Source organism: Schistocerca serialis, chromosome 5 (assembly GCF_023864345.2).
Source record: "Schistocerca serialis cubense isolate TAMUIC-IGC-003099 chromosome 5, iqSchSeri2.2, whole genome shotgun sequence".
Taxonomy (NCBI): Eukaryota; Metazoa; Arthropoda; class Insecta; order Orthoptera; family Acrididae; genus Schistocerca; species Schistocerca serialis.
In genome coordinates this window covers 519,866,902-519,879,305 of record NC_064642.1, presented here as the reverse complement: position 1 = coordinate 519,879,305, position 12,404 = coordinate 519,866,902, and the positions used below count along the sequence as shown (strand labels likewise).

The following is a 12,404-nucleotide window of genomic DNA, read 5'->3' as shown; positions in this document are numbered from 1 at the left end:
TATAGCAATCGGTAAACACTGACACAAAACAAATTAGTAACTCGGTACATTCTATTTGTCTCTGTCAATAATGAACCAATGGGTAACAGTACGGAAACCAAATTCTTATGCCAATGGCTGCAAAGCAATTTATAACGGTTGATCAAAATGTTTCCATCGAAGGCTTTACAGTCCAAAATCATTATGATTGTGAGCATTGAGGCAATGGTCTCACTGATGCACTAGGATGAAGATACCTGTTTAGTAAAACACTGTGTCCTGCTGCATGAAGAAGTCTGTAACTGTTTGCTGCACATCTTTGTCCCATAGGAATCGTCAATCCTTCAAAGTCTTTTTTAAAGGACAGAAGGTGTGAGATTTTATGGGGAGAGATCAGGACTATAGTGCAGCTACTCAAGTGTCTAACACATGAGTTTATTTGTAGTAGATGAGACTGGCCTCCCAGATCAGCTGATGTCTTGTGTCGAATTGCGTCCAGCATGGAACTTGGTGCACCATTCCACAATGATGGTTTTCAACAGACATGCTTTCTTCATTGTCAGATGGATGTCTACCACTGTTTGTCATTTGGCAGCCAAGAAAAGAATAACAGCATGTTGGTCCTGTTTTGAATGCATTTGGTAATAACGTCGCCATAGTTCACATTTCTGCATTTACCACAAACACATTGGAAAGACACAAATTCCACACTAATACCTTGCTTGTGTGTTGATGCTTATATACCCACATCAGAGTCATGTTACATTGCATATAGGCTGCAGCAATGACCTTAAACAGACACTGCTTGATTGCCATATTATAAAATGAAATAAACACACTATACCTTAACAGAAAACTGAGCAAGAATGCTACCTTCTTTGCTCACTAAAAGTCTGCTGCAGTGAGAAAACAATAACAAACACATGTAATGCCTACTTTCATTCTTGTCTTAAATATGGGGTTACTTTATGGGGAGACTCTAAAGCAGCTATCAGCACTTTCAAACTGTAAAAAAGGGCAATTAGAGTAACATTTGAACGCAAACCTAGAGACTCCTGTACCACTCTATTCAAAATCTCTGGCATTTCTCCTTTACCATGTATCTACATCATGAAAACCCTTACATTCTTTAAAATAAATATAATAGGTAAGGGCTGCAGATTATGTTGCTTTGGAGAGATGCTGTAAACATGTTAAAGGGGCAGATAAACTGCATTGCTGAAGAGCTATTTTCCATCTTGTTAATAAGATGAATGTGAACACTCTTCAAAGGAAATAATATAATGCTATGCGTGTTCCACCATGCATGAAAAAATATAGTTGGGGACTGTGGAAATCTGTAATACATTATTAAACACAATTGTAATAGTTAATATGATACTTTCAAACTAAATATGAAAGAGCTGGCAGTTTTATCTGGTTATGTTTCTGTGTATGTTGCTTGTATATTATACAAAATGGCCTATATGGTAAAATTTTCAGTGAGCAATCTGAAGATCTCATAAATTGTGAAGGAATGTTGAGTTTGTATCTTTTCCATATGTTACCTAGAAAGGGACAAACCTGTAATGATGTCCGTCTAAACCTCCCTGTTTAGTAACAAACTCCTTTGCAGCAGAATTTCAAGATTTGAATAAAATTACTCTTGTGTGTCATAGACATCTTGGAGTTGCTTACACAAGTTAGTGTAACTGAGTGTTCTACCTTGGACTTTGTGAACTTTATTACCTTTTCAGTGGTCCGAGACTTAGATGGCCACATTTATCTCAGAGAAAATGATGGAAGGCTGCTTGCAGGTGGTTTTGAGCCAGTAGCCAAACCAGCATTTGAAGATGGAGTTATTCCTGGTAAATATAATTCACAATAATTCAATTTCATTTTTTTAAATGCCAATGATAAAGCGTTATGTTCTTACATACAGTGTGTACAAAAAGTCAACAAAATAAAACTGTGTCACACTGGATATTGAAGCTGTCTTCTCTTCCTTTTTATAGGCAGTAATCCTATCAAATTATTCCAGCTCATTTTATGATCTGATAAGTGAATGAAAATGTTTGTTTGTCAGTACCTCTCTCCCATCTTCCAAAATCTACAGAATACCTTATGCATAGCTTACTGGACTAGCAATGCTAAGGCTTATTAACATCATACAAAACATAAGCATCAGTAATTTGAAACCTCAGTTAAAGATAATAATTTCAAAGTAGAATTTGTTAATAACAGCCATCCTGCTTCTCTCCTACATTGAGCAGCTGTGAATTGTAACAGTAGCAAATTAAATTTTTGCTGGCCTCAGATGTTTAAATATACCTCAGCTTTAGGATATGTTTTTAAGCACAGGGACTTAAGCAAAGAACATAGACAAATAGCACCTTGTTGAATGGTAACATATACAAAACTTCTTTATGTAGCTAGCTACTGGAAATTTTATTAATTTATATAACCAAAAAATGGCTGTTGGAACAACTACATTAATATAACTAAGGAGCAGCACCTCCTTTCAAAGTAGCAGCTGTCTTAACACATTAGTGCCCATTGTCCTTGATTGAGGACAGTCCATTTTCCCGTCATTATTGCAATGTATGCTACTCCAAACAAACAATGGGTTTTTGTTGTAAAGTAAGCTAAGTAAGTAAAGTAAAGTTGGCTACCATTGTTATCTGTCTACTACAATTATTCAGTTGAAAACTGTTAACAGAAGTGGAGTGTTTTTGCAGAGCCTGCTGGTTTTTTCTATTTTTATTTTTGTGGCTGCATCTAAGGTAAGGATCAGTGTCATTTTCTGGCTGCTGCATAATTGAGTACTGTGATATTGTTTGGTACTTACGAAAGTGAAACTAGTTTATTACATTTTGAGTCCCAGTGCATGAAAAGTTGCTGTTCTTGTTTAAGGGCATGGGATGTTTCCATGATAAATGTTATGTTTTTCAGTCTTTTCAGATTTATTTGCCATGATTTTAAAAGTGTTGAAGAGGCAGTAGAATACTTATTTCCTGAAGGAATAGAAGCAAACTTAGTAGCTCTACCTCCAGATGTAAATGACCAGACTGGCAAGGAAAATATTGAAGATGACTTGTCAGGAAATATGTATCCAAGTGATATTGCAGGTACCACTGCAGATTACAGGAGAAAGACAATGAAGACATTTCTCATGTCTCTTCTACAAGAGCCCATAAAGAAAAAGTTTAATGGTGTTATCAGGTTCTGAAATATTCATGTCCTGACTTAGGGAAGAAAGCTTCTTGTCTGTTGGATGAACTGAAAGAAAAGTTGTAGTGTCTCACTCCCGTGAAGGTTTCTGAAGAACTCTTTTCAGACCAAGTTGCAAGCATTATTGTAGAGGAAACTGAAAAACGCATTAGGAAGTTTAAAAATAAAATAAATTTTTCAGTTTTACCTGATGAAATTTGTTTATTTGTTATATTTCTGAACTTTACTGGCTGTCATAAATTGTCCAGTGAAAGAGATTATTGGTCTGAGAGTGGTAATCTCAGTGTTAAAATAGTGAAAGATGCAATGAGTTGTAACAGGTCTTGAACTGCAATAACAGGTCTTGAACTGAAATCTGTAATACATTTCAATGATAGTAAAAAGGCCAATGAAAACAAGATTGACAAATGTCTGAAAATAAAACCATTATCAGAGGCTATGATTAAAAAAAATTATCAAAAATGAGGAGTATTTCAGGAAAATATGGCAGTTGATGAAATTTGAGATACTATGGGCATTATTTTATCAGACTGAAGCCCAGGTGCTTTGGCTATAAACTGTGGGCCATGTATGATACTGATGGCTATTGTTACAATTCCTTACTGTATTATGGGAAGGACCAGAATGATGACAATGCAAATCTACCACTGGGTTCCAAAGTAGTTTTGAAAATATTGTTCATTATTGATGAGCCAAACAGTTACAAAGTATTTTTTGACAATTACTTTATGGTACTAGTCATGACCTGCGTCTCCAACTGAAGGAACTGGGATTCCTTGCAAGTGGAACTACAAGAGAAAGCAGAACAAGGCAGTGCCCTCTATCGCCAGAAAGTGTTATAAAAAAGAAAGAAAGGGGATATTTTGAGTTCAGATTTGACAGAGAGAAGGAAGTTTTGACCATATAGTGGAATAACAACAAGTGTGTTATACTAGCAACTAATTTCAACACTGTGATTCCACTGACAAAGTCCAATGGTGAAATTCATTCGAAAAAGAAATGTCAGTGTTCCCTTGTCATTTTTCCTAGGAAGCAGTTTAATGACAAAACAATTGCCAAGCACACAGCTTCCTCAAATGAGAACAGTCAATAATTTTCACATTTATGCTACAAGAGAACAAAATTTCTTCATATTTCCATAAACTGGATAGGCAGGACACAGTTTTCCAAAAATACAGTACATATGTTAACTAAAAATAAATTGGGAACTAATGCTTTTATAATTTAATTGAATAAGTTTAGCTGACAGGGCGCTGAATAGCATCAAGCAGTTAGTGACACTATATTGTTAGCGTAGTATAATTCCTAAGTTTTTAAGTTTTGCTTTCTTTTCTCAATGTACATCTTGGCTTGTCCCAAATCAGTGGAAGTTCTTCTTCTTGATGGAGCTATAGAGTATGATGAATGAATGAACATACAACCAAGTAATTGCTCCATAACAATTTCCTTAGCTTTAGCTTTGGCACCAGCATGTGTAGTAACCAAGTAATACATAAAATCGATCCAAGAAGCTCAAATATGGCTTTATTCATAAACCTCTGAACAATAATGGAAATAAACCTCTTGTGAATCCACATATAACAAGAGAAAAGAATCATACAGAAGGTGCAACATAAGTGATACACAGAACAACAACTGATGCCCACTACACTTGGTGAACTCACACTCACATGCACTAGTATCAGCATATGACAGCATGTTTCTACTCACACTAAAACTTTCTTTACTGTGTGACAGATTCCCCTTCAGAACGCTTGCTGCCAGAAGACTGGGATCACTTTCATGTCTTGCTGGAACAACTACTTCTCAGAGTGCCGTCACTGGGAGATGCTGTCCTTGAGAGGCTGTGTAATGGTCCGGAGGCATTCTCACCAGACTGCAAATGGATTGTTGGAGAAGCACCAGAGGTTAGATGTCATATCTTTAGTAGTAGTGATTGCGTCTGTTTCACTGTAACAACTGTACAATTTAACCATGAAATTTATGTTTTAAAATACAAATAAAAATGTTTGTAGAAAACTCACAGGTGCTATAATGGATGCAACTGAACTTGATACAATAAAATGTTCAATATCCATTTGAAGCTCAATATTTTACCACATGAAAGTATAGCACTGTCGATGACAAGTGCCGTAATATACAATGAAGAGCCAAAGAAACTGTTACACCTGCCTAATATTGTGTAGGGCCCCCAAGAGCATGCAGAAGTGCTGCAACATGACGTGGCATGGACTCGACTAATGTCTGAAGTAGTGCTGGAGGGAAGTGTCGCCTTGAATCGTGCAGGGCTGTTCATAAATCCATAAGAGTATGAGGGGTTGGAGATCTCTTCTGGACAGCATGTTGCAAGACATCCCAGATACGCCCAGTAATGTAGGTGTCTGGAGAGTTAGGTGGTCATCAGAAGTGTTTAAGCTCAGAAAAGTGTTCCTGGAGCCACTCTAGCAATTCTGGACGTTTGGGGTGTCGAATTGTCATGCTGTACATGATGGGATGCAAGTGATCAGACAGAATGTGTACATAAGTGTCACCTGTCAAGAGCCGTATCTAGATGTATCAGGGGTTCCATATCACTTTAACTGCACATGCCCCTCATCATTACAGAGCCTCCACCAGCTCGAACAGTCCCCTGTTGACATGCAGAGTTCACAGATACATTACGTTTTCTCCATATCCATACATGTCTATCTGCTCGATACAATTTGAAACACGACTCGTCGTACTAGGCAACATGTTTCCAGTGAACAACAGTCCAATGTCAGTGTTGATGGGCCCAGGTAAGGTGTAAAGCTTTGTTTTGTGCAGTCATACAGGGTACAGAAATTGGCCCTTGGCTTTGAAATCCCATATCAATCATGGTTTACTGAATGGTTCGCACTGCAGCAATTTGCAGAATGGGCAGACTTCTGTCACATTAAATGATTCTCTTTAGTCGTTGTTGGTCCTGTTCTTTCAGGATCTTTTTCCGGGTGCAGCAATGTCAGAGATTTGATGTTTTACCGGATTCCTGATATTCATGGTGCACTCGTGAAATTGTTGTATGGGAAAATCGCCACTTCATTGCTACCGTGTCCTATTGCTCATGCGCAGATTATAACACCACATTCAAATTCACTTAAATCTAGATAACTTGCCATTGTAGCAACAGTAACTGATATAACAACTGCGCTAGACACTTGTTGTCTTATATAAGCATTGCTGACTACATTGCCATATTCTGCCTGTTTATGTATCTCTGTATTTGAGTTTCTTTGGCGCTTCAGTGTATAAGATATGTGCCTGATGGATGGATGAGTTGTTTGTATAGTATAGTGGAAAATAATTTCAGGGATGTAGTTCTTTACTAATTGCCAACAAAATTTTATTTAATATAAATACAGAAAACTGCAACCACTCACTTTTTTGACGTAATTATTTATTCCATAAAGCAGTCTGGCTCATCTTTAGATGGTGCATGGGAGCTTACATGACAATTACAAAGTGTAATGCTGGATGCTGGCTTGTGACAATATCCAATATTACACTTTTAAATAGATAATTAACATCCTGTGCATCACCTGAAGATGAGCCAGAAAAGGCTCAAAAACCAATTTATGGAATAAATAACTATTTCAAAAAAGTGACTTGTTGGCAGTTTTCCGTATTTATTTTGAATGAACAGTTTCGGGTTCTAAAACATCCATAACGGATAAGCTTAACATTTTATTTAAAAGTAGCTATCAGTGCTTGATAAACACAAAAAAGCAATATTTCACTATGTGCTCAGGAGAGATTTAATATTGGTAACTGGAGACAAATAAATAAATATGTGAATAATATAAATAGTAAGATTGCTGGATATGACAGGTGTCTTGATTGCTTTATGGAAGAACATCTTCATTAATGAAAAGAGAACAAACAATATCAGCACTCAGAAAAACTATCAGTCACATATCTTGTTGGTTAATTTAATTTCAGATAATTGTCACCCAGTGCAAGCTTGGATAGTTAAAAATAAAAGGCGTTTGGTTTATTTTTGTGACCTCTTTATTATAAATTCTGTGTGTGTAAGTGTACGTACACATGCATGTGTGTTCCCTACATATTCCTGCCCTTGATTTCATATATTGCTTTCTGACATTAACACCAATTCATAACTCCTGTGTCAAAGTAACTTGTGCTACAAAGAGAAAGCTCTACCTAATTCAGAGGACAAACTCTAGTCAAGAGTTTAAACTCCATTACAGCCATTAGCAAAATTGATCAGTGAGTTATTAAAAATATGAAACTGGAGCACTAAGCTCATAAAATAAAACACTTTAAGAATAAGATGAAAACAATGTGGAACTTAATTGAACAAAAAAATTGACAAGGTGAGAGCAGAACTCTCACATTGAGGGCTCCAGGGAAATATTCCACGTGGAAAAAATATATCTAAAAACAAAGATGATGTAACTTACCAAACAAAAGTTCTGGCATGTTGATAGACACACAAAAAAACACAAACATACACACAAAATTCAAGCTTTCGCAACCAACGGTTGCTTAATCAGGAAAGAGGGAAGGAGAGGGAAAGATGAAGGGATGTGGGTTTTAAGGGAGAGGGTAAGGAGTCATTCCAATCCCGGGAGTGGAAAGACTTACCTTAGGGGGAAAAAAGGACAGGTATACACTCTCTCTCTCTCTCTCTCTCTCTCTCTCTCTCTCTCTCTCTCTCTCTCTCACACACACACACACACACACACACACACACACACACACACACACATCCATCCGCACGTACACAGACACAAGCAGACAAAATGGCCAGTCATGGATTTGAGCATGAGTTTGAATGCAAGTTCAGTGTGCTAAGCACTGTGCCAGCTGGCACGGTTCCATGTTTTAAGTCACTGAGCTCTCCTGACCAACCCATTCTGCTGTTACTGCTTCCCTACTGACAACACAATACTCCCTGCCTCCATTATACTGGTGGGTCCACCTCTCATGAAATCTAGTGGTGAGTTCCGCATTGCATAGAATTGTCGGAATGCTTTTGATCAGATAGTACGAGGGGCATTCAGTAAGTAATGTAACACCTCTTTTTCTGAAAACAGGTTGGTTTTAATCAGGATTCCAATACACCATATTACTCTCCACTCTCTTGGCAACATAATCTTATTTTTCAACATAATCTCCATTCACTGCAAGAGCCGCCTTATGCCACCTTATGGGGAGGACCTGTACGTCTGCATGGTACCACTCTACTGGTCAGTGTTGGAGCCAACATCTTGCTGTGCATCAGTAACCTCCTCATCATCCACATACTGCATTGCTTGGAGTGCATCCTTCATTGGGCCAAAAAGGTGGAAGTTGGAAGGTATGAAATCAAGTCTGTAGGGTGGGTAAGGAAGAACAGTCCAATTGAAGTTTTGTGACCTCCTCTCGTATTGCACAGACTTGTGTGAGGCCTTGTGTTGTAATGCGGAAGGGTAGTTGTTTCTTCAATTTCCAGAGGGTAGTACAAACACTTCAGAGATGATTGCTGCACCATGGAGGACATCAAATAGAATAACCCCTTCAGAGTCCCAGAAGACTGTCGGCATGGCTTCATTGGCTGAGGGTGTGGTTTTGAACTTTTTCTTTGGAGGAGAGGTGGTGTGGGGTCACTCCACAAATTTCCATTTTGTTTCCAGTTCTTTGCCTGTGATGATGATCAACAAAATATGGTAATGATCAGCCTTGTAATGTGCAAGCAATTCTGCACAAATGGTCCTTCATTGTTATTTGTGGTCTTCCCTTAGGCAGCGAGCAGTCTAGTGAGCACACACTTTTGAGTACCCCAGTTGGTATATGAGTGTATCAGCACTACCACACTGTCAACAAAGACGTCTAGTTGTGTGTGCAGTGAGGTGCTTGATTGTCATCCATCGATCACCTCAAATGAGTGTGTCCTCAAGTTCCAACATTGCAGGAGTCACAGCTGTGTGTGACTGGCCAGTGTGCAGGAGATTGGACAGGTTTGTGTGATCTTGTTGTGGTGATGACAGATGCCTCACCCAGTGACTCACAATTCTTAGCTCAATGCCCCTCTGTAGACATTCTGCAAGCATCTATGAATATCCGTGATGCTCTGGTTTTACTCCAAATGAAACTCGATGACAGCTCTCTGCTTGGAAAGCATCACCAATACAGACACCATTTTGAAGGCTACGTGTAGTGCCTGTACCTGTTGGAACTTCATGTAACTATTGGGGCTGAAGTGGGAATATTCCATGATGTCCCACAGCAAATTCTACATTTTTTCAATCACAACAGGCAAGAAAAACATATATGTTGCATTACTTTACCCTTCAAATTCAACTGTCAGCTTGAAACAAAGCAAAGTGGATCATCACCACTTGCTAAAGGTAAATAAATGTTCCGTTTTCTCTTTCTTGTTTTTGTTTTCTTTTTGCACATAATTTTGCACAACAATTAACTACTAAATATCAAAAGTATTTCACAAGCTGTAAGGTCCAACTTCTTATTATTCAGACAATACTTTATGTTTTACTGATTTGTATCAAGTTCTTAATTTTGCTGGGGATTTTTTAATGCACAGAATAATATGAAATTTTGTGGTAGTGTGTGTTCTAAAAAGTCTACTGTATTAGTAAATTTTTGCTAGAAAAATGACCTATACTGATTTAGAGGCATCTTATAAGCTTCCTAAGTATAGAAATGTGTTTGATCTTACTTGATATGCAGCAACCTGGAAGTTATTTTGGTGTAAACATTTTATTGCCCATATAAAACTTAAATTTTGCTCCATGATAGATAGATCTGACAAATCAGTGTTCAAAAAGCATATGAGATATTTACAGGTATAAGGAAATTGATATTTTTTGAATGATGTTATTAACTATAATTATATTACCATAAACTGTATAAGATAAGGCTATTTAAATAATATTTGTATACGTATTTGTATAAATATGCTCCAATAGATTATGTAACATGAAACGAGGTAGAGTAGGAGTTGTTACAGAGTATTTTTAGTAGTAGCAAGTAATACCCTGTATGTAACTGTTGCAAAATGTTTTTGAATACAAATACCTCATGCCATCCAGTGAATTGTAATTTATTAAAGGCTTGGTAAAAGCCGTTGTGTCTACAGCCAGAACTCTGCATAACAACAACACAAGAAGTAGATTTGTATGAACAACAATTGTTTAAGTGTGTTAGGCTTTGGACACTCAGTCACTGACTTGCTCTTTGTTGAATAAATGACAAGTCAAAGCTTATTGAATGTCAGATTTATCATTAACTGTAAAATTTATTGGAGAATTGAAATTTCAGTAGTAATTGGACTGTCAACTTTAGAACATTAATGGGAGAGAACATTACAAGATGATAGCCTGATGTTTAGATTTATATAAAAATTGTACTATGAAACAGTTCAGCTCATTCTAAATTCACTCGTGAAAGATGAATTTAATTTGGCAATGTTCATCTCATTAACTGTGATGCTTGTATTGGCCCCAATAATCTTGTGTTTTACAGTGCACAAAAGATATAAAATGTGTCATGTACATAGAAATATAGAAATGTGGCCAATGAATATCATAATGTACAAGAATAAGCTATAATACTAAAAGTATATAGTACAGCATGCAACAGATATTATGTAACTTACCTGTCACACTTATACAGTGCAATATAACAACACTGTGCCATTCAAAGTAATAATTATATTACTAACAATAAGTGTAATGAAGGTTAAAGTAGAGACAATACAAGTAATTGGCCTTTATATATTCATCAATTAAGAGGAGTGTTTGAGTAAATTGTTCTTAATTCCTGAGTGTGTTGTTGTTTTCATGAACTGAAAGGGATAATTTGTTGTAGAGCTCACTGCCCTTATTTCTTACCCCAACTAGATTCCTGTACAGCTTTTGGCTTGTTCGATGATTGTTTACCTGGAACATGTATTGTGAACAGACTTATTAGTCTCACACAAATCTGGGTTCCTGTTAACATAGGCCACAGTTCATGGAATAGCCAATGCTTTTAAGTCCCTCAATATTGGCCAAGCAGATGTGTTGAGGACATAGCATTTCATTCTTGTTATGAGCCCCTTTTGCATTGGTAAGTTTTCTTATCTATTGACCCCAGAATGGAATGCCACAAGAGATAACTGAATGTATTAATGCAAAATAAAGTGTCTTCAGTATTGTGATATCGCAGGACAGACTAAGAATTCAAAAAGCATTACACGGATTGCTCACTCCTTTAGTTGATTTCATCTGTGAATATTTTATTGTAAGTTATTATTTGTCAGCACCCCAAGAAATTGTATTTCCTTGGCTTCATCTATTGCTTCATTAATGATTAGTGAGAGTTCCATAGAGGTAGGGTCAGTTTTGGAGGCACTGAATAGCATATGTGCAGTTTTGTTTGTATTTAGTAGTAGTCATTACTGTACAAATGTGAAATCAGTTTGTTTATTACATCAGTTACTTCATCCCTCATTATTTGAATTGATGGTTTTTGGAAAAGGAAATCTGCATCATCTGCAAACAAGACAAGTAATGCTTTAGACAGATCACTGATAAATAAACAGAGAAGGAGGGGTTCCAGAAATGAGTTTTGAGGCACACCTTACCCAATCACAGTTCCACTGAACAGAACCTTATGAGCAACTTTACTAGAAATTTGAACCAACTGCCTCCTATTTTTGAGGTAAGACTGAAACCACCGATTGTAACTGCCTCTGACACCATATGACTTCAGTTTTCGTAGCACCATATGACTTCAGTTTTTGTAGCAGTAATGAATTATTAAGTCAGTGTATTCAAAATTGTGCAGTAGTTGTTACTGGTTTCAGATTCAGAACTACTATGTTGCAGCAGGAATGAAAACTGTTGGAATCTCAGCAGCTGGTGGAGTAGGCCGTGCAACAGCTGAAATGATAGTACATGGCTCAACACAATATGACATGTATGAAATAGATATAAGCCGCTTTCTTGGCCTTCACAACAATCGTAAATTCCTTAGAGACCGTGTAAGGGAAGTCCCAGGTAAACTGTCTTTTTCTTTAATTATCTTTTTTGTTAATAGTTTTAGTGTACCGATTAGTTTTTGAAAAATTGTTTTACATAATTTACAAAATCAACATGCTGCAGTGATAGAGATTATTGTATTTTATGTCCATGTAGAAAAAGCAACACAGATAGCATTTGAAGAAAGAACCAATAAAATAGCTAATGAAAGTG

General features: G+C 36.9%; 1 protein-coding gene across 2 annotated transcripts in view; it reads left to right on the top strand.

Annotated features, from left to right (window-relative positions):
* The window catches only part of LOC126480852 (pyruvate dehydrogenase phosphatase regulatory subunit, mitochondrial), an 85,290-nt gene that overhangs the window by 36,658 nt on the left and 36,228 nt on the right, over positions 1–12,404 (top strand). For both annotated transcript variants that reach the window (XM_050104214.1, XM_050104216.1), the window contains 3 exons: positions 1,716–1,826; positions 4,927–5,096; positions 12,017–12,209. In XM_050104214.1, coding sequence (XP_049960171.1) covers positions 1,716–1,826; positions 4,927–5,096; positions 12,017–12,209 — 474 coding nt within the window. The remainder of the gene's footprint in view (positions 1–1,715; positions 1,827–4,926; positions 5,097–12,016; positions 12,210–12,404) is intronic.